General features: G+C 42.0%; 1 protein-coding gene across 1 annotated transcript; it reads left to right on the top strand.

The window, feature by feature from the left end:
• Positions 1–935: 935 nt before the first annotated feature.
• On the top strand, positions 936–21,876 carry LOC148073484 (E3 ubiquitin-protein ligase TRIM47-like). Its single transcript, XM_087797731.1, has 7 exons — positions 936–2,087; positions 2,130–2,192; positions 5,322–5,413; positions 5,463–5,600; positions 14,367–14,449; positions 15,776–15,836; positions 21,783–21,876. The coding sequence occupies exons 1-7, from the start codon at positions 936–938 to the stop codon at positions 21,874–21,876; spliced, it is 1,683 nt and encodes a 560-aa protein (XP_087653857.1).
• The last annotated feature ends 1,727 nt before the right edge of the window (positions 21,877–23,603 follow it).

The raw sequence follows: 23,603 nt of genomic DNA on the forward strand, positions 1-23,603 counted from the left end.
TGCTACAGCTCTTGAAACACATTGAATAAGATAAAAAGCTCACAGTAACGCTTGCAGAACATGCTATGAAGCTTTTTTACTTGTTTTGTCACTAGTTACAGGAGTCATTGTGTGTGTTTTGACAAGTTACTCACCTGTAAATGGTCCGACAGGTCAACGAGTCGTCGTGTGACAAAATGGAGGCTGTTGCTGAAAATCAAACACAAACTTGTCACCACCACAATGTTGTGTTGTACAATAATGACGACAAAAGTGAGTTTGGTATTTTAAAACAGCATCAAGAAAACCATTAAATGGGATTTTTTTTTTAACTACAGAAGTTATGTTTGTTAAAGCTACATACTCACAATTATAATATTAATCAACAAAATCAATTAGCATTATTTTAAAATGGATTTGATGTTAAAAAACATGCATCGTAAAGTAGTAATTTTTGTTTGTTTTTGTCGTGTGGTTTTTTATGACGCTTTAGAGAAATGTCTGGCAAATGGGCAAAAGGTAAAAAGGCAGAAAGGTTTTCAAACATTTGTGAGAGTCGATATCAAAGCTGCTCGTTCTAATCTGTGAGTATCAAGGTGTGTCCAGGTCATTGTCCAGAATCATCACCTGGTATCGAGAAGTAAAAATATGAGTCAGGAGGTTTAGATTGTAGATTGTGGCAGCATCATGTGACTGAGAGTTTAAAATGTAATTTATATTTCATTACATTTTTCTCCAATGTGTGCGTGTGTGTGTGTGTGTGTGTGGGTGTTTGCGGTGCTACATGTGTGGGTGTGTGCACAAGAATCAGGGTCCAGGTTGTCGACAATCATCACCTGTTTTCAAGGAAGTGTAATAAAAGTATAATAAAATGTGGATCCAGCAGGCTTAGACTGAGATCATGTGAGAGTATAAAAGTGTTCACCTGTGAAGGGAGTGTTTCAGTCAGCGGAGACATGGAGACGACCAGAGTTGATCTGAGATCTTGTTCCATCTGTCTGGATCTACTGAAGGATCCAGTCTCTCTTCCCTGTGGACACAACTACTGTAAGGTCTGTGTTGAGGGTTGCTGGCAGGACAAGAACATCTACGAGTGTCCTCAGTGCAGACAGATCTTCAGAGAGAGACCTCTCCTGCAGAAGAACACCGTGTTAGCAGAGTTAGTGGAGGAGCTGAAGAAGACTGGAGCAGCTGAGGACCTCTGCTCTGCTGGACCTGTAGATGTGGCCTGTGACGTCTGCATTGGGAGGAAGATGAAAGCTCTCCGGTCCTGTCTGGTGTGTCTGGTCTCCTACTGTGACCTTCACCTCCAGCCTCATCTAGAAGCTCCAGCCTTCAGGAGACACAAGCTGGTCCAGCCGTCAAAGCAGCTCCAGGAGATCATCTGCTCTGAACACCAGGAGGAGAAGAAGATGTTTTGTCGTTCTGATCAGCACCTCATTTGTTCTCTCTGTGTGGACCAACACAAAGATCATGACATCGTCTCGACCGCAGCAGAGAGGACGGTGCGAGAAAAAGACGTGGATCAGAGTCAAGGAAGGATCCAGCAGAGGATCCAGAAGAGAGAGGAAGAAGTGAAGCTGCTCCAGCAGGATAAGAAGAACATCAGAGTCTCTGCTGATAAAGCAGTGAAGACCAGTAAGGAGACCCTCATCCAGATGATTCAGATCCTCCAGAGAAGAATGTCTGATGTGGAGCAGGAGATCAGATCTCAGCAGGAGACTGAAGCCGCTCGAGTCCAAGGACTTCAGGAGCAGCTGGAGCAGGAGATCTCTGAGCTGAAGAAGAAAGAGGCTGAGCTGCAGCAGCTGTCACTCATCGACAGTCACAGCATCTTCCTGCAGAACTTGACCTCACTCTCAGAGCTCGCTGAAGACACACTCTCCCCCACGACCCTTGAGCAAACTCACCGCTGTTTTGAGGAAGTGACAGCAGCCGTGTCACGCTGCAGAGACCAAGTCCTGGACCTTCTGAGAGGCACATGCACTGACATCTCACTGATGCTCCATCAAGAGACCAGAGAGATGTTCCTCACATACTCACAGGACATGAGTCTGGATCCAAACACTGCAGACTCAGGGTTGATGTTCTCTCAAGGAAACAAGAAAGTGACAAAAATTTTAGTTCAACACATGTTTGTTCGTTTTCAGGTCTTGAGTAAAGAGTCTCTGACTGGACGTTGTTACTGGGAGGTGAAGATAACAGAAGGAGAAGTGGGTGTAGCAGTTTCATTCAAGAACATCAGTAGATCAGGACGAAAAAGTATTTTTGGAAATAATGACAAATCTTGGCTTTTAAATTGTGAATACTCTGGTTGTTCATTTAGTCACAAAGGCATCATCAGTAAAGTCTCCAGTGTTAGACCCTCCACAGTGGGGGTGTACCTGGACCACTCTGCAGGTCTTCTGAGCTTCTACAGCGTCTCTGAGACCATGACTCTCCTCCACAGAGTCCAGACCGGTTTCACTGAACCTCTCCATGCTGGAGTCCGTGCTATGTCGGTGTGTGAGTTTGTGAAGCTGAAGTAGACAACACTGCTTGTGTGTCTCCAGGAGGGACATCACCATCACATGAAGCTTCAATGTTTGGATGAAAGTCTCTCTGTGTGATTTTAACTCTTGCTGATGATGACAAAAACTTCTTCCTATGGCTTCTTAAATTCTTCCTTAATAAACATGTTCATGGTCAGACTGGTGTGTCTTCTTCCTCTGACTAATTTTTGCGACCTAAGAGAAAATAACTTTCACTATAAAATGAAAAAAATACATCAGAACGACACTATCAGGTTTATCAGGCCACACTAGTCAAGCACACACACACACACACAACCACACACTAACACACCTACACACACACACAACTCTCCTGAAGTGTAGTATTTAGTAAATCTTGAAGTCTTCCTCTCCAAGATGCAGTAAATTCCTCATCATGACCATGTTTTCAACTTATTACCTTATAAAGTTGCTCTGAAATCTGTGCGAACGAGAGGTTACGAGAGTCCATTATGACGTGATAATGGCTTCACTCCTCCTCCAGCTGTAATCACGACTGCTTTGTTCATACAATGAGTCCCTTGGAGGCGGAGACACACGAGTTGAAGTTTAAAGTACCTAAAGATCATTCATCATGAGTATTCTTGGTGAAAGTCCCTGTACAGTTTAAATCCAAACACCTCCTCGGAAGCCTGAACGTAGGAAATGTTTGTCTGGTATTTGACCTGTTTGTTTTTTAATCAGTGAACTCCGCATCCTGCCGATCCTCCAGCTACTGATAAGAACTCCCTCCACAAAAAACATCTTGTTCTTGTTAGCGATACGATGCACCCGAGCGAGTGTGAGGTGCGAGAAGTGCGAGCGAGGACACTGCTAATTGGCCTTGGCCTGGAGGGTGAAAGGGATGCGGGTTGTTGTGAGCGTCGATGGTGAGTCGTCCATCACGCGGGTCTGCTCGGGTCATTAAACGGGGCCGGCGTCTCGGTGTCAGGAATAAAGAGGTAGAATCATCTTCTCGCTCCGACATCTCAACGTTCAGCTCCAGTCTTAGAGCAGCTAAAGTAGAAAGCCAGCGTCGGAGCGATGGAAGGATGTCTCCTCCAGCTGGCTCACATTCCTCCGGTTTCCACTTGTGTCTGCTTCTCCTTTTTATGGGTCAGTGTTTCTGTGATTAAACCCCCTCCGTCCCCTCCTCCTTCTCTATTCCTCTTTCTTTCCATTCATAGCCATTTTCCCCCCTTCTGTCGTTACGGCCTCCTCAATTTTTAATAGTTCATCAAAACTGAGAAGAACGTCGGCCAAGTCGGTTAGAAGTGCAGACTCAGTCGCAAACGTGAAAAAGGCAGCAACGGTTTGGGAACATTTCTGGAGTTCTGGAACGACCCGGACTGTTGTTCCCTCGTCCTGCAGCTGTGATGGGTTGTCAAAGGTCTCGCTAACATGCAGCAAAGATTCTCTTCCTGGATTACAAGTTACTTTTACAACAGCGTGAAGCTGAGAGGACAGAAGAGAGCACATGGGTCAGTGGTTTGGGAACATCTGGATTGTGCACAATAACATACAGTTGGTGAAATTAAATTAAACTATTTCAAAATCGACCCCTAACCTTCGAAAACACCTCTTATCTTCAGCACGTTCTTTACGTGATCGTGCCACGTGTATCGAGTTAAGTCGATAATAGAAACATCGCAACATCCTCAAAATGTACATAAACAGTTTAACATTGTTTGCAAAATAGAACAATATGCAGGTGTTTAGAACAAACACACATTCTCAAGTCAAGGTCTTCCTTGATTTAAAAATAATTAGGTTTCGGAAATAATAAAAAATTGGAAATCAAAGTACTTGCAATGACGATGAGAGTTTTCTGTGATGGTTCTCAAACTTCATCATCTGATCCATGATCAAAAAGATTTAATTTAACCTTGACACAGAGACAACACAGGGGATACCTAAAACACATTTGTTTTGGGGCATTTGGGTCACCTTGACCCTGAGACAACACAGGGGATACCACAAACACGTTTGTTTCCGGGCATTTGGGTCACCTTGACCCAGAGACAACACAAGAGATACCACGAACACATTTGTTTTCGGGCCTTCAGATCACGTTCAACCAAAGACAACACAAGGGATACCACAAACAAGTTTGTTTTCGGTCATTCGGGTCACCTTGACCCAGTGAAAACACAAGGCATACCTCAAATACATTTGTTTTTGGGCATTCGGGTCAACTTGACCCAGAGACAATGCAAGGGATACCACAAACACATTTGCTGTCCATCACTTGATAAAAGTATGAAGAGTCTAAAAACCTCCTGATTTCTCCATTTTAGGTTAAAGAATATTCAGTTAATAAAATGGTAAAAGCTTGGAAAAGGGCTTATATAAAGCTACTCATTGGGTTCATGTTAGCTTGTATATAAAACAATATAGTTAAGGTGATGTTAACAATTTTAGTAGCATTGTTAAACGTTGAATCTTTTTCAAAGTATTTTATTTTTCATCCATTCTGTCTTTGATAGTAGTAGTAGTAGTAGTAGTAGTAGTAGTACTAGTGTATGTATCTCATAACGTATTTACCAAATGTCAATTGTTTACTAGCAGTATTTATCTCAGTAGACTAGACTTGTGGTCAACTAAACCAAACACGTACAAAGGGTCAAAGTTCTTTGTCAACTGCTATTTTATTATTTTATGACTGATTTCATATGAAACAGGAAGTTGTCAGATAATCACCAGGACGACCTTCAGACCTGACACCAGGCAGCAGGACTGGAAAGCTAATGGTGTGTGAAGTTCAGCCATAACATGAGGGTCTAATATGCGTTATCTTATCGCGTCCCTCAGCAGTTGCATAACATGGCAGTGCTTTCAGCTGACGCTTTTATACGGGGTTATTTATGCGACGAGATATGCACGGAGCCTGAAGGAACCTTCAGGTTCAAACCTTTAAGCCGCGCTCAGACCCTTCTGGTGCTACTGACCCAGGAGGTTCTACCTGCTGAGTCAACTTTTCTACGGCGTCTCCGATCACATCGACCTGGTGTCGCGGGTTTCTCACGCTCTGCTGCGAGTATCTTTGGCGTCACTATCTCCGACCGCTCTCGATGACCTCACGTCGATAGGGTGTGGGCTCTTTGTTTCCTGTGGAGGAGGTTTTCACACAGGCCGGGCTGGGACTCTTGGTCCAGGAAGAATTTCATTCTGTTGTAGGGACACACGGTGGCGCAGTGGTCAGTCACAGCTAGAAGGTTGCTGGTTTGCTTCCAGGTTTTGGAGTTTGTATGTTCTCCCCATGTTGCGTGGGTTTACTCCGGGAACTCATGCGGTTTCCTCCCACAGTCCAAAAACATACAGAGGTTGATTGAGAACTTTGGGAAATTGTCCTTGTGTGTGAAGGGTTGTGTGTCTTTGTGTGTGACCCTGCGACAGAGTGAGTTTTTGCAGGTTGCTGGTCTGGCTGACCTTCGTTTCTTAAAGTAATGATGGTTACAGTCGTCCAATAACTGTTTCAACCTGACTTTGCACAAAAGGCTGTTTAAAAAAACATAGAAACCTGGGTTTTTCTATTTGACAAAGACATGTCTGCAAAAAACTGATCGGAGACTGTTTCCTTCAACTGAGAAAAATCTCTAAACTTAAGATGTCACAACACGATCTGGAGATTGTAATCCACGTGTTTGTGTCTTCTCATTTGGACTATTGTAACAGTTTATTTTGGTGTCTAAACAAGAAGGATCTGTCTCGCCAAAAAAAAAAAAAAAAAAAAAAAAATTCATACAAAACTCTGCAGCCAGAATTCTGAGCTGCCCTAGTAGAAGAACTCACATTTCTCTGATCCTTAAAACTCTTCACTGGCTGCCAGTTTTTTTCAGGATCAACTTTAAAATTCTGGTTCTTACTTTCAGATCTATTCATGGTCAGATCTTCCATCAGTGATCTGATCCAGACTTACACCCCAGCTCGGGCTCTGAGGTCTGTGGATCAGAATCTACTGATGGTTCCTGAACACGCTTCCGGACCAGAGGAGAGAAATCCTTCTAGACTGTTGCTCCTCAGCTTTGGAACGATCTCTGTGTTTGATGATCTACTGACTCCTTCAAGAAACATCTTAAGACATTTTTATTTGTGTTTTTTCTTAACTTTCTTGTTGCTGCTGTGATTTTAAAGTATGTATTTTAACTGTGTATTGTTTTGATTGTTAAAGTGCTTTGTGACCCTGGTCTAGAAAGACGCTAAACAAATAATTACCTACTTATTCACTTATCCCAGACAAAGACACACATGTTAAGAGAAAACCCTGTCAGGGGACTACGTCTTGAATTCATCGAGAAAAAGATCAAAGAATTGCAATGAATTCATCAAAAAAACTTTGGTACTTTGAAGAAGCTAAATATTGTCAGTTATTTCAAACCTGTTTGTTGAGAACATAATTCTACAAGTAGTCATTCATAGTTTTGATGGCTTCAGGGATGATATAAAATCTAAATAGTCGTAAAATAAAGGAAACACATTTAATTAAGGCTATATGTTCTTATTTAATAATTAAACTGTTTGTTTTGGTTATTATTAAGACTGTTTAATCAGAATTAAAACCTTTTTCGTCATCCAAGTTTTTTCCAAATTTAATATTAGATAAAAATATTTACACATTTAATTTTCTTTTAGATTGTTGGTATATGAGTCTATTTTGGGAAGAGAAGCAATGAAGACATGATGTTGATGGCAGTTTTTAACTGGGAATAATATAAATTACTTACTTACTTATTATTGACGTCAACACTTTTACAGAGAGGTCCAGTAGGAATTAACATGACTGACATTATTTCAAGTACAAGTATAACATCGTACTTCCAGGCACAAAACAGTTTGAAACACATTTTGTTTCACCCACGACGACTCTTGTTTTTTTTCCACTGTGAAATGAAAACCCGAGAACGTAAAGATCGAACCCACAAACTCAGAATCGTCACTTTCGTTGAACACTTTCATGAGCTAATGTCATGATCACACGTTCAAAGACACAACTTTTAACTCTCTCGAATAGACTCCACTTCAATCTTTTTTTAACTTCGGTTTGATGCGTCGAGCAACCGTGAGACCATCATGGCCGACTTTAATGCACAGAGCCATCAAAGCTATTGAAAAACCAGACCAGAGGTTTTTCCCACATCAGCAGAAATGTGAAGTTAAATGTAGAGGTTTTTTCACCCGCAACCGCTTTACAAGGTGATAAAGTCTGATGTCTTCTATTTTTGGCCGCGACCTCGGCTGCTAAACGGCCACTTCAATGGAAGATATTCCCTCGGAATATCTTCCATTGAAGTGGCCTCTTTATTCTAAATGAGCCACAATTATTGCGCTTTTATTTGGGGGTTGATATCTCCAACAACAGCTTTGTGTTAATGTTATCAGATCTTTTAATTCAACCCCCCTGCACCCCCATCTGTTGCGTGAGACGGAGACAGGTTTACTCATTCAGAGTCTGAATTCAAGGGTGGCGGCGGCGCTAGACGGCTGCTGGGATGGATCCATTTTCAAAGCGATATCTTTTCGTTTGTTTTCCTTCAGCATTTCTCTGCTCTTTGCGGGAAGGAGAAGAAAAAAAAAGAGAAGGTGGTGGGGGGACGGCGAGGGGGGGTTGGTTGTAGGAACAGCTCGCACACATGTTCACACAAATACCAAAAGTCGGCCCAGGTGGCCGTCGCTCTTTTTTTTTTCCACGGCTGATCCACCAGGTCGAGACAAGACAGCACATTCGCCGCCACGCCGAGCGCTTTGAAACTCAACCTTCTCCGACAGATTTTGGCACATGGTGCCTCGATAGGTGTCTGGAATTTTTTTTTTCTCCCAGGAATCAGAAGTGAGGATCGCCCCGGGGCTGTTTTGAGTCCTGCGGCTGTCTTGGCTTCACGTTGATGCCGCTGCTGAATCAATACATGACTAATTCAAGCCAGCGCTGATGGATATTCACTGGAGCTGCAGATAATAAGAAAGCAGTAATGAAAGACAAAAGTTTCGCCAAAACATTGTTAATCACTGACTGGTTTTGACAAAAAAAAAGGGAAGATGAGTCACTGACAGAATCTCTCCAGGTTGTGAATTAAATACCTTTAGGACCTTGTCAGGATTTTCCTTTTTTCAAATATTCCCTTAATCCACCTACTCTATTCTATTCTACTTGGCTCTACCCTACCCTATCACTGTGTGTGTTGTTGTGATGTGTGACTCTATTGTATCATCAGTGTGTGTTTGTACAAAACTTTCTTTTCATTGAAATATTGACATTACAAAATGATCTTAAGCTCCGCCCACTGAAAACACTTTGTTGTTCTGGAGATGAAATCTTGTTGACCATAACCACACCCACTCTGTTGTGATTGGTCAAACATGGAGGTTTGTCACCGCGTGTCATCCATCTAGGAAGTCTCCACCTCCGAGGGACTCGATGTGTAAACAAAGCGGGGCATGATTACAGCTGGCTGGAGGAGGAGTGAAGCCATTATTACGTCATAATGGACTCTCGTAACCTTTCGTTCGCCCAGATTTCCGAGCAACTTTATAAAGTAATAAGTTGAAAACATGGTCATGATGAGGGACTTACTTACTAACTTAGTTACTTTTCATTTTAACATAGCACAACATCCATGGATAAAGACATTGAAAGAGGAAAAACACAGAGAAGAAGCAAACACACACATATTGCGTCACGCTTAACCATGAACTCACATGAACCAACTTTTAACCGAAAATAAAACCGTTTGAGTAAGAGAGCAGGAATTACAGCCTTTGAATGATGGCGGACGGCGTCGCATCAATCTTTCCGGAGGTTTCATCTGGAGGACGACAAAAGACGCGACCGCAGAGAGGAGCTGGTAAGTTTGGCCTGAGATGAAAGGAAGGAAAGAGAAGTAAAAATAAAGAGTAAGACAGGGGTCACACATGCTTGAGGAAAGGAAGGAATGCAGCGCAGAAGATCACAAGCCAAGAAATCATTTATCAAAACTATCATTTCTGTTGGCGGAGATCGAAGAGGTGGAGTCGGACGACGTTTTCATTAAAGCGCCGCTGCTCGAAAATAAGGTTTGTTTTGACAGCTTTTGTTCACTCTCAGACAGAAAAGTAAAAGCAGATTCGATCGGATTCAGTGACTTTCATCGTGAGGATGCTACGGTTGTAAATGTGCATTTGATGTCAACCAGCTTCACTCTTCTGCACCGTGAAATGCACCTCTGGTCGTCACTGCTTAATAATACCTTTGTCTAATTGTAACACACTGAGAGGTTTGTCTGAACTTCTTTCTGACAACGACAGGAGAAAATATCTGAGTACAATGCTATACAATGATAGATGCATGGCTCAATGGATGAAAAGAGCGACGGACGGATGGATTGATGGACGATTGGAGATATGGATGGATGGTGTGACAGATGGATGGATGGATGGATGGATGGATGGATGGATGGATGGATGGATGGATGGATGGATGGATGGATGGATGGATGGATGGATGGATGGATGGATGGATGGATGGATGGATGGATGGATGGATGGATGGATGGATGGATGGATGGATGGATGGATGGATGGATGGATGGATGGATGGATGGATGGAGTGATGGAGTGATGGAGTGATGGACTGATGGACGATTGGAGATATGGATGGATGGTGGGACACAGGGAAGGATGGATGGATGGATGGATGGATGGATGGATGGATGGATGGATGGATGGATGGATGGATGGATGGATGGATGGATGGATGGATGGATGGATGGATGGATGGATGGATGGATGGATGGATGGATGGATGGATGGATGGATGGATGGATGGATGGATGGATGGATGGATGGATGGATGGACGATTGGATGGATGGATGGATGGATGGATGGATGGATGGATGGATGGATGGATGGATGGATGGATGGATGGATGGATGGATGGATGGATGGATGGATGGATGGATGGATGGATGGATGGATGGATGGATGGATGGATGGATGGATGGATGGATGGATGGATGGACGGACGGACGGATGGATGGACGGATGGACTGATTGACGATTGGAGATATGGATGGATGGTGGGACAGAGGGACGGACGGACGGATGGATGGATGGATGGATGGATGGATGGATGGATGGATGGATGGATGGATGGATGGATGGATGGATGGATGGATGGATGGATGGATGGATGGATGGATGGATGGATGGATGGATGGATGGATGGAATGACGGACGATTGGAGATATGGATGGATGGTGTGACAGAGGGATGGGTGGATGGATGGATGGCTAGTGGGACAGATTGATGGGAAATGGAGAAATGGATGGATAGATGGATGGATGGATGGATGGATGGATGGATGGACAGAGGGTTAGATGAATGGATGGACAGATGGCTAGTGGGACAGATTGATGGGAAATGGAGAAATGGATGGGCAGATGGATGGATGGATGGATGGATGGATGGATGGGTGCATGCATGCATGGATGGATGGATGGATGGATGGATGGACAGAGGGTTAGACGAATGGACGGACAGATGGCTAGTGGGACAGATTGATGAGAAATGGAGAGATAGATGGATGGATGGATGGGTGCATGCATGCATGGATGGATGGATGGATGGATGGATGGATGGATGGATGGATGGATGGATGGACGGACGGATGTTGGGACCGATGAAGGATGGGCAGATGGACGAATGGATGGACAGATAGATGTATGGACGGAAGGACAGATGGCAAAATGGACTGACAGATGGATGAATAGACTGATTAATAGATGAATAGACGAATGGACGGACGGATAGACAGACGGACAGATGGATAATTGGATAAATGAAATGTTCTTTCATGACCTTATATGAGGAAATAAACCTGATACACATCATGAATCACTTCCTTGAACAGCATCATCAGATGTTCGCTAGCATTAGCCGTTAGCTGCGTCGCCAACATCTGCCTCCCATAACGGCTTCATTTGAAACGTGGTCTTGTTCAATTGTTGAGACCGAACTCAACAGCGTGAATGTTGTTAGTGTTTCCTCCAAATGTCCAACAGGATCCGGGATTTCCGCAACTCTTTGTCTGAGGAAAACCATAGTTGATCTTTTTTAACAGCGGATAAATATTAGTCGGATCCGAGTGTTTCCAATTTCCTCACAGTGTCGGAGAGGAAACATTTCAAGCCGCTCGGAGCTAAACACGCCGCGGTACAGAACCGGTCCTGGTGACGGTGGAACTCTTTCCACATGGCCCACCCGCCCGTTTGATGCACTTAACAAACGAACGGTGGGATATTTATGTAAGATGGTTGTGAGACGAACATCTTTGTTGCTCGGGAAGTCTTTTCAACAGCAGCTGCATTTACATCCACACAAACGCGTTTGTAATGACGACACATTTTCATTACACAAAGGGACACTAAGCACAGGCGACCAGTCCATCACAGATACACACTTACACTATAGGTTTTTTTCAACTATGGGATGAAACCAGAGTGTCTAGAAAAACACACTCAAACACAGAGGGAATGACAAACCTACAGATGCCTCGAGCGGGAATCGACCCACACTTAAATACACACACGTTTGTTAATATGATCACAACAAAGTTGAATAAAGCGAGTTGATGATGATGATGGTGACGATGACGATGACGATGATGATGAATAACAACACCTGACTCTGGACTTTGATGTCTCTGAAGCGCTGCTGACCGACTGGGCGACACACCAGGTCAGCGCCGCCCACGAGAAAAGAAAAACAGTCGTTTGTTTAAAGATGAAAGTGAGTGATCATCTTTTTCATCTCCCACACACACACATATACACAGACATACACACACACCCCTACACACACATATACACACACAAACACACACAATCACACACAAATACACGCACAAAACCAAAAAAATAAACATACAAATACACATTCACAATCACACACACACACAAACACATACACCTAGACACACACACATAGAAACACACACACGTACAAGCAAATGCACACACATGCACACAAATGCACACACACAATCACACACACACATAGACACACACAAAAAAACACAAACAATCACACACACACATAGACACACACATACACAAACACACACAATCACACACAAATACACACACACACACACACACAGAAAACGAACAAATACACACACATAGAAACACAAACACAACACACAGTCCCTGAAAGCCATTATTTTTTAAAAGTTGATCAAACATATACTATCAAATATAGATGGATAGACAGATAGATAGATGGCTGGATGGACGGACGGAAGGACGGACAGTCAGATTGTTCGACTTGTACTTTACCTCTTTTGAATGATAGATTCATGAAATATATTTCTAGGACACAATCCCCTCTGATCCCCAGCAACCAACCTCGTCTTCCGTCTCCCTGACGCCGAATCTACTTCCTCCGAGACTGTGTTTCCATGACTCTTAGAGAATATAATCATTGAATTAAAACAAACAAATATCTAAATAAACTATAACAATAACAAAATTATAGAAACTAAAAACTGTCATGTGAACACATCCACTGAATCTCTCCTGGTCTGACTCCACTTCTTTTTCACGCCACTTCTTAACAACTGAACAAAGCAGGCTCTAGTTGCTCACCGTCTTGACCAGATTTAACTCCCTCAACCCCAGTAACTTCTCAAGCTCCCATGTAATTCCTGTTTTTCATACAACTACAAGTCAGCGAAGGAAAAGACGAAACACTGTTTGTCGTCATTTGTTCGACATGGTCTCGTTCACGTCGTCCCTGACAGTGTCTCTCAGACACATGGGTGATGACTGGAGCGAGAGCTACCGTGAGCCGGATAATTACTGTGATCACACGCAGTAATTCTAGCTCTGCTGGCAGAGACACGCTGCTGCAGCACGATTGCATTCCTCGCCTCTTCCCTGCCAAGATTAAAGGAGCGTTTTATGAGTAAACGCCGGCGCGTCTGTCCAGAGACTGTGATGGAACAGAGGTGACTCGGGAAAACACCTAAATGGAGGATTTCAAAAGAAGCAACTGTGACGAGCTTCTGTTCGGATTCATCCGTTCACGCCTCTTTTGTTTTTTTGTGTTTGTATACACACACACAGATACACATGTATATGGATACACACACACAGATATACATGTATATGGATACACACACCTATATGGACACAAACATCTTTGGACACAAACGTATATGGATACACACACACAGATACACATGTATATGGATACACACCCACATGGACACACACATATATGGATACACATGTATATGGATACAAACACACATGGACACACACATATATGGATACACACACACACAGACACACATGTATATGGATACACACACAAGGACAAAAGCATATATGGACACAAACATCTTTGGACACACATTTATGGACACACATGCACACACAGACACACATGTATATGGACACACACACACATGGACACACACATATATGGATACACACACACACAGACACACATGTATATGGATACACACACACATGGACACACCTATATGGACTCAAACAAATGGACACACAAACACATGGGCAAACAAATTTAAAGACACACACACACATCTGGACACACACATTGACACAAACATATGGACACACACATCATTTAATGTCATTTGCAAAAAGTGTGAATCTGACATTGTGTCTATAGTTGTGTTAATCTGATCCAGAGTGTTGCTCCTCGAGTGTTGGGTTTTTATGATCGTGTACGACTTTTGATTTTAGTGTTAATGTGACACAAAATAACTGTAAAAATCAACTTCTTGTATGAAATTCCGAGTCAGATCGAGACACGAGGGCTCGAGTTCCCGTCTCACAACATTGTGTTCTTATCAGGAACTACCCAGATGCTTCCCCCCAAACAGCCGACATGCTAGCACGGCTCGCCGCCTCTGCTACCCACAATCCTTATCTGCAGAGTAAATACAGACTCCTGAGAAGCTTATTTACTCCTCTGAACAGAGTTCAAATCCCTTCAGGCTTTTATATGGACATTGTTTTTAGATCTTTAAATAGTTCAAACTAATCATCTTTAGTTTAGTTGCTAGTTCACGTATTGTGTATTTACTGTGGATGGAAAAATTGGGTTTTTGTTGCAGTAAAGAAGTCAAAATCATCAGATTTAAAACTCCTCATTATAAAAGCAGTTAATAATAATAAAAAATAATTGTATTATTGTAAAACATTATCAGTTATTCGCATTATTTAAGAAACATATATCCTGCAAAAATATTTTCCAAACTCTGTTTTTTACTTCGATTAGGTGTATTCTTATATTATGATATATCAGATCAATTCCTCTCTACCAACCCCTAACAGTAGCAAGAGGCTGAGCTAGCAAGTAGGCTGCGGCTAACACTGCTAGTGAAGGGGTAAGCTAGCAAGTAGGCTGTGGCTAGGACTGTTAGCAAGAGGCTAACCTAGCAAGTAGGCTGCGGCTAACACTCCTAGCAAGAGGCTAAGATAGTAAGAAGGCTGCGGCTAGCACTTCTAACAAGCAGCTAATTTAGCAAATAGGCTGCGGCTAGGACCTCTGGCAAGAGGCTAAGCTAGCAAGTAGGCTATGGCTAGCACTGCTCACAAGAGGCTAAGATAGCAAGTAGGCTGCGGCTAAAACTGCTAATAAGCGCTAAACTAATAAGAAGGTTGCGGCTAGCACCTCTAGCAAGAGGCTAAGGTAGTAAGTAGGTTGTGGCTAGCACTGCTAGCAAGAGCCTAAGCTAGCATGTGTAGAATTGGGTTTAAAAATCCCTTTGATTTACATTAAAGTTAGAAAGAAAACCATGTTTTATTGTTCATTATGTGTAATGTCGTGGTAAGTTTAATCTTAACAGAGTCTAACTAACAAAAAAGAGCAAACAAGCCATATCCATTTGGAACTTTTGCTTAAGACCTTGGCTCCTGCAAGGTTTGAGTCATACCATCTCTTGTCATATCTTTTTTAAAGTCATCTGATGGTGTGAATGTTTGAAAAGAGATCCGTCATCCTTCAGAGACTCAGTGGATCAGTGTAGATCTGAAATATCGAGGTCATCACAAGTCCTCATTCGACCAGAGAACCGTAGAAGAATTACACAAATATTGAACACAAACATTGGTAACTCGACAAAATTAAAATCCGGGACGTCGTGTTTTTCTTCGACTCTGGACACAATCATTCCCTCCATCCTTTGTTTTCTTTCCAAGAACAAGGGCGCTCGTGTTGCTGGTCGCCTGTAAACATCTGCGCGTCTCTCGTTCGTCAGCGTCGCGAGACGAGAAGCCAGAAAGCGAGGAATCTCTGGACGGCGTCGTGGAGAGCAGAAGGTAAACACCGATCTGGAGAAGAGATTAAACGAGCCATTGTGAAGGAAACACGAGGATCGTCTCATAACATCCACAAATACGAACCATAGATTAATTTGTTTTAATCCCTTTGATCTCACTTTCTGCACAAGTCATACCTTTACCTTTCAAATTATAAATAAGATTAAGAAGTAAGTAAGTAAGTAATATTTGTAGAAAACCAGGGTCACAAAGCGCTTAAACAATCAAAACACTACCAAATAAATAATATAATTCAACAGGAGCAACTATTTAGTTTGAGCTATCCCAGAATAATTAACACTCGAAAAAAAAATGAAGTTGTTTTTAGTTAATTCATATAAAGATAATCAGAAATCTGGGCGAACGAGAGGTTACAAAGTCCACTATGCCAGCTGTAATAACGGCCCGCTTTGTTTATACAATGGTTTCCTTGGAGGTGGAGACTTCCGGGATTGATGACGCACGTTGACAAACCTCCATGCTTGACCAATCCATGCTTGACCAATCACATGATATATATATATAGATATATATATATATATATATATATCTATATATATATATATATATAGATATATATATATATATACACATATATACCGATGCACATATATACATACACAGATATACCAGTCCATACAAATTTTTCACATATATACATACACATATATACATGCATATACACACATATATACACAGATTTACACACATATATACATATACATACAGAAATTTACACATATATACATGCAAACATATGCACATATATACGCGCATATTCAGCAAATATTTAAAAACCTAACCCAATACTTCTTGTCTCATTTTATTCGTGTGATTTCATGACTTTCATTGAAGAAAATAAACACATTTATCTTCTGCTGTGAATTTCTCAACGATACTGATCTGAAGGTTTAGAGACTCAACACCACAACCACAACACTGAGCTGAGTTTGTGAGTTAAAAAAAAAAAACAGACGCTTAAATGAGTCGCTTAAGTTGCGTTTTCACTCTTTACAGCCAATTAAGTCTCCACGACTGGATGTTTATAATGTCACAGCTCTGTGTCGTCGCCACATCACAACCACGAATAACATTTTCACAACAACAACACACTTTTGTTTTTCCTTCTCTTCGTCCAAATGTGCTGATATAAATAGCTGAAGTGAAAATGATGCATTTCAACCCAGTTTTCATTTATGGTTGTGTAGTGTGCCGGCTGATGGGAGGGAAGGAGGGATGGAGGGAAGGAGGGAAATAGGGATGGAGGGAAGGAGGGAAGGAGGGATGGAGGGATGGAGGGAAGGAGGGATGAGGGAAGGACAGAAGGAGAAATGGAGGGATGGAGGGATGGAGGGAAGGAGGGAAGGAGGCATGGCGAGAAGGAGGGATTGAGGGAAGGAGGGAAGGAGGTATGGAGGTATGGAGGGGAGGAAGGGAAGCGGTATGGAACGAAAGGAGGTATGGAGGGATGGAGGGATGGAGGTCTAGAGGGAAGGAGGGAAAGAGGTATAGAATGGAAGGAGGTATGGAGGGATGGAGGGAAGGAAGGATGGAGGGATGGAGGTATGGAGGGATGGAGAGAAGGAGGTATGGAGAGAAGGAGGTATGGAGGTATGGAGGGATGGAGGGAAGGAGGTATGGAGGAAAAGAGGGAGGAGGGAAGGAGGCATGGAGAGAAGGAGGGATTGAGGGAAGGAGGGATAGAGGTATGGAGGTATGGAGGAAAAGAGGGAGGAGGGAAGGTGGGAGGCTCATTCCCAGAAAGACATTCTATTTCTAGGTTGTAAAAAAAAGTGATAATTGCTCATGTGAGCTCACACAAGACGTCTCTCTCTCTCCATTTCCCAGCATTAACTTTTACATTCTTCTCAGGAGTTATATCCACCTTTTCCTCACGCGAGGAGCTGCTTCACGCCAGAGAGATCGAGGGAGGAGTTCTTCATCTGGAATAACTGTTTAAAAGAAACATACAGTTTGTGGTTACGGTAAAAAAGATTGAATCTCAAGAAAGTGTTTTCAGTGGGCGGAGCTTAAGATAATTAAAAAGATAAACATATTTCAATGAAAAGAGAGTTTTGTACAAACACACACTGATGATACAATAGAGTAACACATCACAACAACACACACGCTAATACACACTTTATAATTAAAATATAAGAAGAAAAATGAAATTTTGAAAGAGTCCAAACAATGATATGAAAGAATGAAAGAATTCAAAGAGAGCAAATGTGTGGATTCTCAGACTGGACAGAACAAAAAGAGCGAGAGGTTTTCTTCAGTTGTGTGGGAGAAGACTTCGGAGGTGGAGGGAGGTGTGGGGGGTCTTGAGTGGTGTTTGTGAGTCAGACTCCAGCAATGAGGGAGTACTATGAATGAGAGGGCTTGTGTTTGTGGGTCAGCAGGCTCCTTTTAACCCCATTCAGCCTCCTTCTGCTGTGGGTTCGGAGGAAGTCGCTGCTCCACCCACGGTCGTGCCCGACTGAAAGACGAGTCGTGTGGAAGTCAAACACGCCGGCGCTGCGACAGGAACCTTTGTGTTGAGTCAAAGCGCTCTGAGCAAACAACCCCGGAGTCACTGGAGTGTCGACCCCCGAAGGATGTGACGCACTCGGTCACGCGTGCTGAGCCGAGAACATCCCTGGAAGGTTTATCAGAGTCTTTCTCCTCAAAAAGTTACGTCTCGTCAGGAGTTCTTGGCATGACTCGGTACAGACTTAATTTTTTTATTTTCTGATTAATATTTATTTCTGTGTGTTCACATCTATCATGGCCTGAACAAAATTTATGTTCTTTGACTGAACTGTAGCACAATTCAGATTATATTTAACTCCAACTTCTACAAAATATAGGGAATCCTACACATCTGATTGAATCCTGGTGACTCAAGTGTCTAAAAAAGACATCCTACAAATGTAATCTTACCTTGATGACTCAGGCGTTTACACAGGATGTTGAATCCTACAAAACTAATTGAATCCTAGTGACTCAAATGCCAAAACAAGTTATGGAGTCATACAAATCTAATTGAATCCTAGTGACTCAACTGTCAACACAAGTTATGGAGTCATACAAATCCAATTGAATCCCGGTCACTCAAGAGTCTACACAAGATAAGGAATCGTCATGACTCTAGTGTCTTCAAAAAATATGGAATCCTACAAATCGAATTTAATCCCGGTGACTCAAGCGTCTAAAAAAGACATGGAATCCTACAAACGTAATCTAACCTTGGTGACTCAACCATTTACATAGGATGTTGAATCCTACACATCGAATTGAATCCTGGGGACTCAAGTGCCAAAAAGAATTTATGGAGTCATACAAATCTAATTTAATCCTCGTTACTCAAGTGTCAACACAGGATGTTGAATCCTACAAATCAAATTTAATCCTGGTGAGTCAAGCATCTACAAAAGATATGGAATCCTACAAATCTAATTGAATCCTGGTGATTCAAGTGTCAACACAAGTTATGGAGTCATACCAATCCAATTGAATCCCGGTCACTCAAGAGTCTACACAAGATATGGAATCCTACAAATCGAATTGAATCCTGGTGACTCAAGTTTCTACACAAGATATGGAGTCATACAAATCTAATTGAATCCTGTTGACTCAAGTGTCAACACAAGTTATGGAATCCTACAAATCTAATTGAATCCTGGTGACTCAAGCATCTAAGCAATTTATGGAGTCATATAAATCTAAATGAATCCTGGTGACTCAAGTGTCAACACAGGATGTGGAATCCTACAAATCTAATTAGATCCTGGTCAATTAAAAACGTTTCCCTGGGATATGGAATCCAGCCAATCTAAAGGAATCCTTCCTAAAAGTTTGAATCCTTTGATATGAACAATAGTCAAAGAGTGATTTTTTTTTAAGGCATGTTAAGTTATTTCTTCATTTTTGTCTATTTCAATCTCTCGGGGACAACAAAACACGAGTGGATGAAGTGTATTTGGTTCAGTTCGGCTCATGTGCTCGACAACATGAGGTCATCGGTGAATAACTGGAGTCAAGATGTTCTTTTACTGAAAACATTCAGGTACGAAAGAGATTTTTCGTTCTTTTTCATTACATTTTTTTTCCTGCTGTCACGGCAACATGTCTCTTCATCCCGTCTGCACCGGAATGACAACAAGCATTGGCGAGAACGTGAAGGATGTTGTCGGGCGGGTGCCCGGGTCGGGTCCGGAGAAGAGTGATTACCTCAGAGTTTAGCACTTCATTACGTCTGCTGGTGTTGTTTTATGTGCTGCTGCTGTAACGCGAGAGTGAGTGTCAGGACCCTCGTGCTCGTGGGGAGTCGCTCTTCAGCGCAGACGAGCATCAGCAGGACCACCCGGGCGCCCATCTTTTTTACTACCGTGTTAGCTAAAGTGGTGCGGAGAGGTCGAGTAAATAAATTACCCCTCGTGATTGGTGGCTGTAAATAAAGCAGGCTTTGCGAGGCGGCGGCCATCTTTCTTCTCAGGCACATGATCGGATCAATCACCGGAGATAAACAAACACATTCCTCGCTCACTTTTTAACTTGAAGCTGCTTTGACAGTACTTTCTGTTTCTGTACTAGTTTGTTACGGTTAAACATGGTCAACACATGGAGCAACTCTTATCTCCTTGATGGTTTTGAGTTCAAAAAGAGAAGAGTTTCATGGATGTAGTAGATGAAGGACCCGTGATGAGTACAAATAAACATATCCTGCATAGGAGCTTGTAGGAGTCACCGGGACTCAGTTACATTTGTAGGATTCTGCATCCTGCGAATAAACTTTAATCCTTAAAACTTAATTTAAGGATTACACAGCAAAAGATGCTAAATTTACCTGTTGCATTTGTAGGATTCTGCATCAAGGCCAAAGGTTGGAGTCACCAGGACTCAGTTAGATTTGTAGGATTCTTCATCCTGTGAATACATTTTAATCCCAGAGACTTCTTTAGATTTTAAGGATTACAAAGCAAAAGACTTCAAATTTACCCGGAATCAATTACATATGTAGGATTCTGCAAATGTAAATTAAATATATACATATATGTATTTTTCTATTTTTTAGATTTGTAGAATTACTCAACTTTTGTAGAAGTTTAAGTCACAGGGACTCAATTAGATTTGTAGGATTCCATGTGTAGAAATTTGATTCTCCAAGTTGTTAAGATATTTCTGCAGTTTTTTATGTTTCCACTCATAGTGAGTCGTTTATATTTCCTTTGTTTAATTAGAGGAACAAGAAATAAAAAAAGATAAGTAAATAACATTAAGGTTTAACTCTGATCTTATGAGGGCCACATTAAAACAGTCAAGGGGCCACACTTTTGTTCCTTATCGAGTGAGACCTTGACTCTGTAACACAGCAGCAAGTGTCCACGAAGCCCCCTGGTGGTCCACATACATAAATATGTATATAAAACTTTTGCAGCAACACAATGTGTTTAAGCCACTGTTGGAGCTTCACAGGTTTGTTCAATGCTCGTGTCTCTCGTGTCTGCTCTGACGACCACAAGTCAAAACTACGATGATGAATGGACGCCGCGATGGAGGACAAAACAAAGGTCGACGGTTCAAAATGAGGCGGCGAGGACGGACGAGCCGGCGACGCCTGGCAGGAACATCCGTCAACTGTCCGGTGACATCACTCCAATAGTGACCCGGTGGGCCCTAAACCGGTACCAGATTCAGCTTATTTTAAAGATCTTTGATCGTGGACGCCACGTTCAAAAAAAAAAAAAAAGACTCCATGAATATCAATGTGAGCTTTTTTTTCACGTGTTTTTCAACTGGATGGTTTTTTTTTCCATGTGTTTCTTTTCTGAAGTGATTTATTTGATGGTTTGTTTTCTCTCCGCATCTGTTTTAAGCCTCTTGACTCCGTCTCTCGCCCCGCGGCCCACGCCACTCCAGGCTGACACCTGTATGTGGCACCTCTGACAGGTAAGTCTCCAGGATGACCGAGTACACGGACTCCACCATCAACCATCCGCCCCCCCGGACCCTCCCGCAGCAGCCCCCAGCCTCGTCCATCACCACTTTCCTATGACGGCGAGAACCTTCGATGAAACGCTCTGTCCACGACTACAAGCTGCTGCGCCGAGAAAGTCGATTAGCATGTGTGCGTTTACAAGGCTGGTACTTTCCACTTCAGAGCTGCTCTGTTTTTACACATTAGGAGCAGAAAAACATGAGTGTGTGTGTGTGTGTGTGTGTGTGTGTGTGTGTGTGTGTGTGTGTGTGTGTGTGTGTGTGTGTGTGTGTGTGTGTGTGTGTGTGTGTGTGTGTGTGTGTGTCTGGTGTGTGTGTGCATGAGTGAGTGAGTGAGTGTGTGCAGATTCAGATTGAAGTAGTTCTTGGTAGGATATAAGTAGCACTAATTTAAAAGAATTAGTGTTTAAAGAAGCCTCAACCTTTACGTTTTATTGATTCAAGACCTAATTTAAAAAAAACAAAAAAAACAGATTGTGTCTTCTTGTATTAGCTTGCTAACATAGCTTCAATATAAACGTTAGCTTCTTGTTAGCATTCAACTTCAGGAAACAGACTTTGACCCCCGACTGAGTCCATCTATTTTTTGCTAATGTTATAGAACATTTTCCAGAAATACGGTACGGTTACAGTTCATATTAAGAACAATTTTTATTGTTTTTTTTTTGGTTAAAACGGCTTTCAGAACTAAAAATGTTGCATGGATCATGCTAGTAGATTTTTTTGTAAGAGTAGCCAAACAAATTTAAAGAAATCACATCACAACCTTTGCCTTTTATCAAAACTAATTCAAGACCAAATAAGTCTTCTTGTAAAAGCCTGCGATCATAGCTGCAATAAAAACTTTAGCATCACGTTAAGAATTGAACTTTAGCTCTTAGCTTAAGACATCAAGAAAAACAATATTCCCATGTGGACTCAAATCCATCCTTGATGATCGGGTTGAGAAATATTTTTCTTGTTTGGTTGGTTAAAAACTGTTTTGAACTTTAGGAATAAAATGTTGAAACAACTTTAGCATCATGCTAGTAGCTTCTTGCTAACAGTCGCCAAATTTAAATAAACCGTTTCAACCATTGCATTTGATCGAGACTAATATAAGCAACAACAACCTTTAAGAGCGTCTTCTTGTATTAGCCTGCTAGCATAGCTGCGATATAAATATTAGCATCACGTTAGCATTCGGCGTAGCTCTTAGATGGACCATTTTTAACCAACTTCATATAAAACAAAATCCTCATGAGGACTCAAGTTTAGGTTCGTCATGGATGATCGGAATGAGAAATGTTTTTATTGTAAAACTGATTTGAATTTTAGAAGAACCTTAGCTTTGTGCTAGTAGCTTCTTGCTAACAGTAGCATCTTGCTTACAGTAGCCGAACACATTTAAAGAAACAGTTTCAACCTTTACATTTGATCGAGACTAATTTAAGCAACTTTAACCTTCAAAGTACATCTTCTTGTATTGTATTGTATAGCTTCTTGCTAACAGTAGCTTCTTGCTAAAAGTAGGTTGTTGCTAACAGTGGCTTCTTGCTAACAGTAGCTTCTTGCTAACAGTACCAAAACACATTTAAAGAAACCGCAATATAAGCAACAACAACCTTCAGAGTGCGTCTTCTTGTATTAGCCTGCTAGCATAGCTGCGATATTAATATTAGCATCACGTTAGCATTCAACTTTAGCTCTAAGCTGGGCTATTTTAAACCAACTAGCGACCCTCCTGTCGTCCACATCGTCTGGCGCCCACTTCTTTTCTGTTTTAGGTTCCAGACGAAGCCGAGA

Source organism: Callionymus lyra, chromosome 8 (assembly GCF_982586985.1).
Source record: "Callionymus lyra chromosome 8, fCalLyr1.hap1.1, whole genome shotgun sequence".
In the NCBI taxonomy this organism is placed as follows: Eukaryota; Metazoa; Chordata; class Actinopteri; order Syngnathiformes; family Callionymidae; genus Callionymus; species Callionymus lyra.

Coding starts and splice junctions, on each gene's coding strand:
- LOC148073484 (XM_087797731.1), top strand. CDS start 936: ATGGAGACGACCAGAGTTGATCTGAGATCTTGTTCCATCTGTCTGGAT. Junction 5,414..5,462: donor GAGCCTGAAGGAACCTTCAG/GTTCAAACCTTT, acceptor CTACTGACCCAG/GAGGTTCTACCTGCTGAGTC. Junction 15,837..21,782: donor GGCGTCGTGGAGAGCAGAAG/GTAAACACCGAT, acceptor GTAAGTCTCCAG/GATGACCGAGTACACGGACT.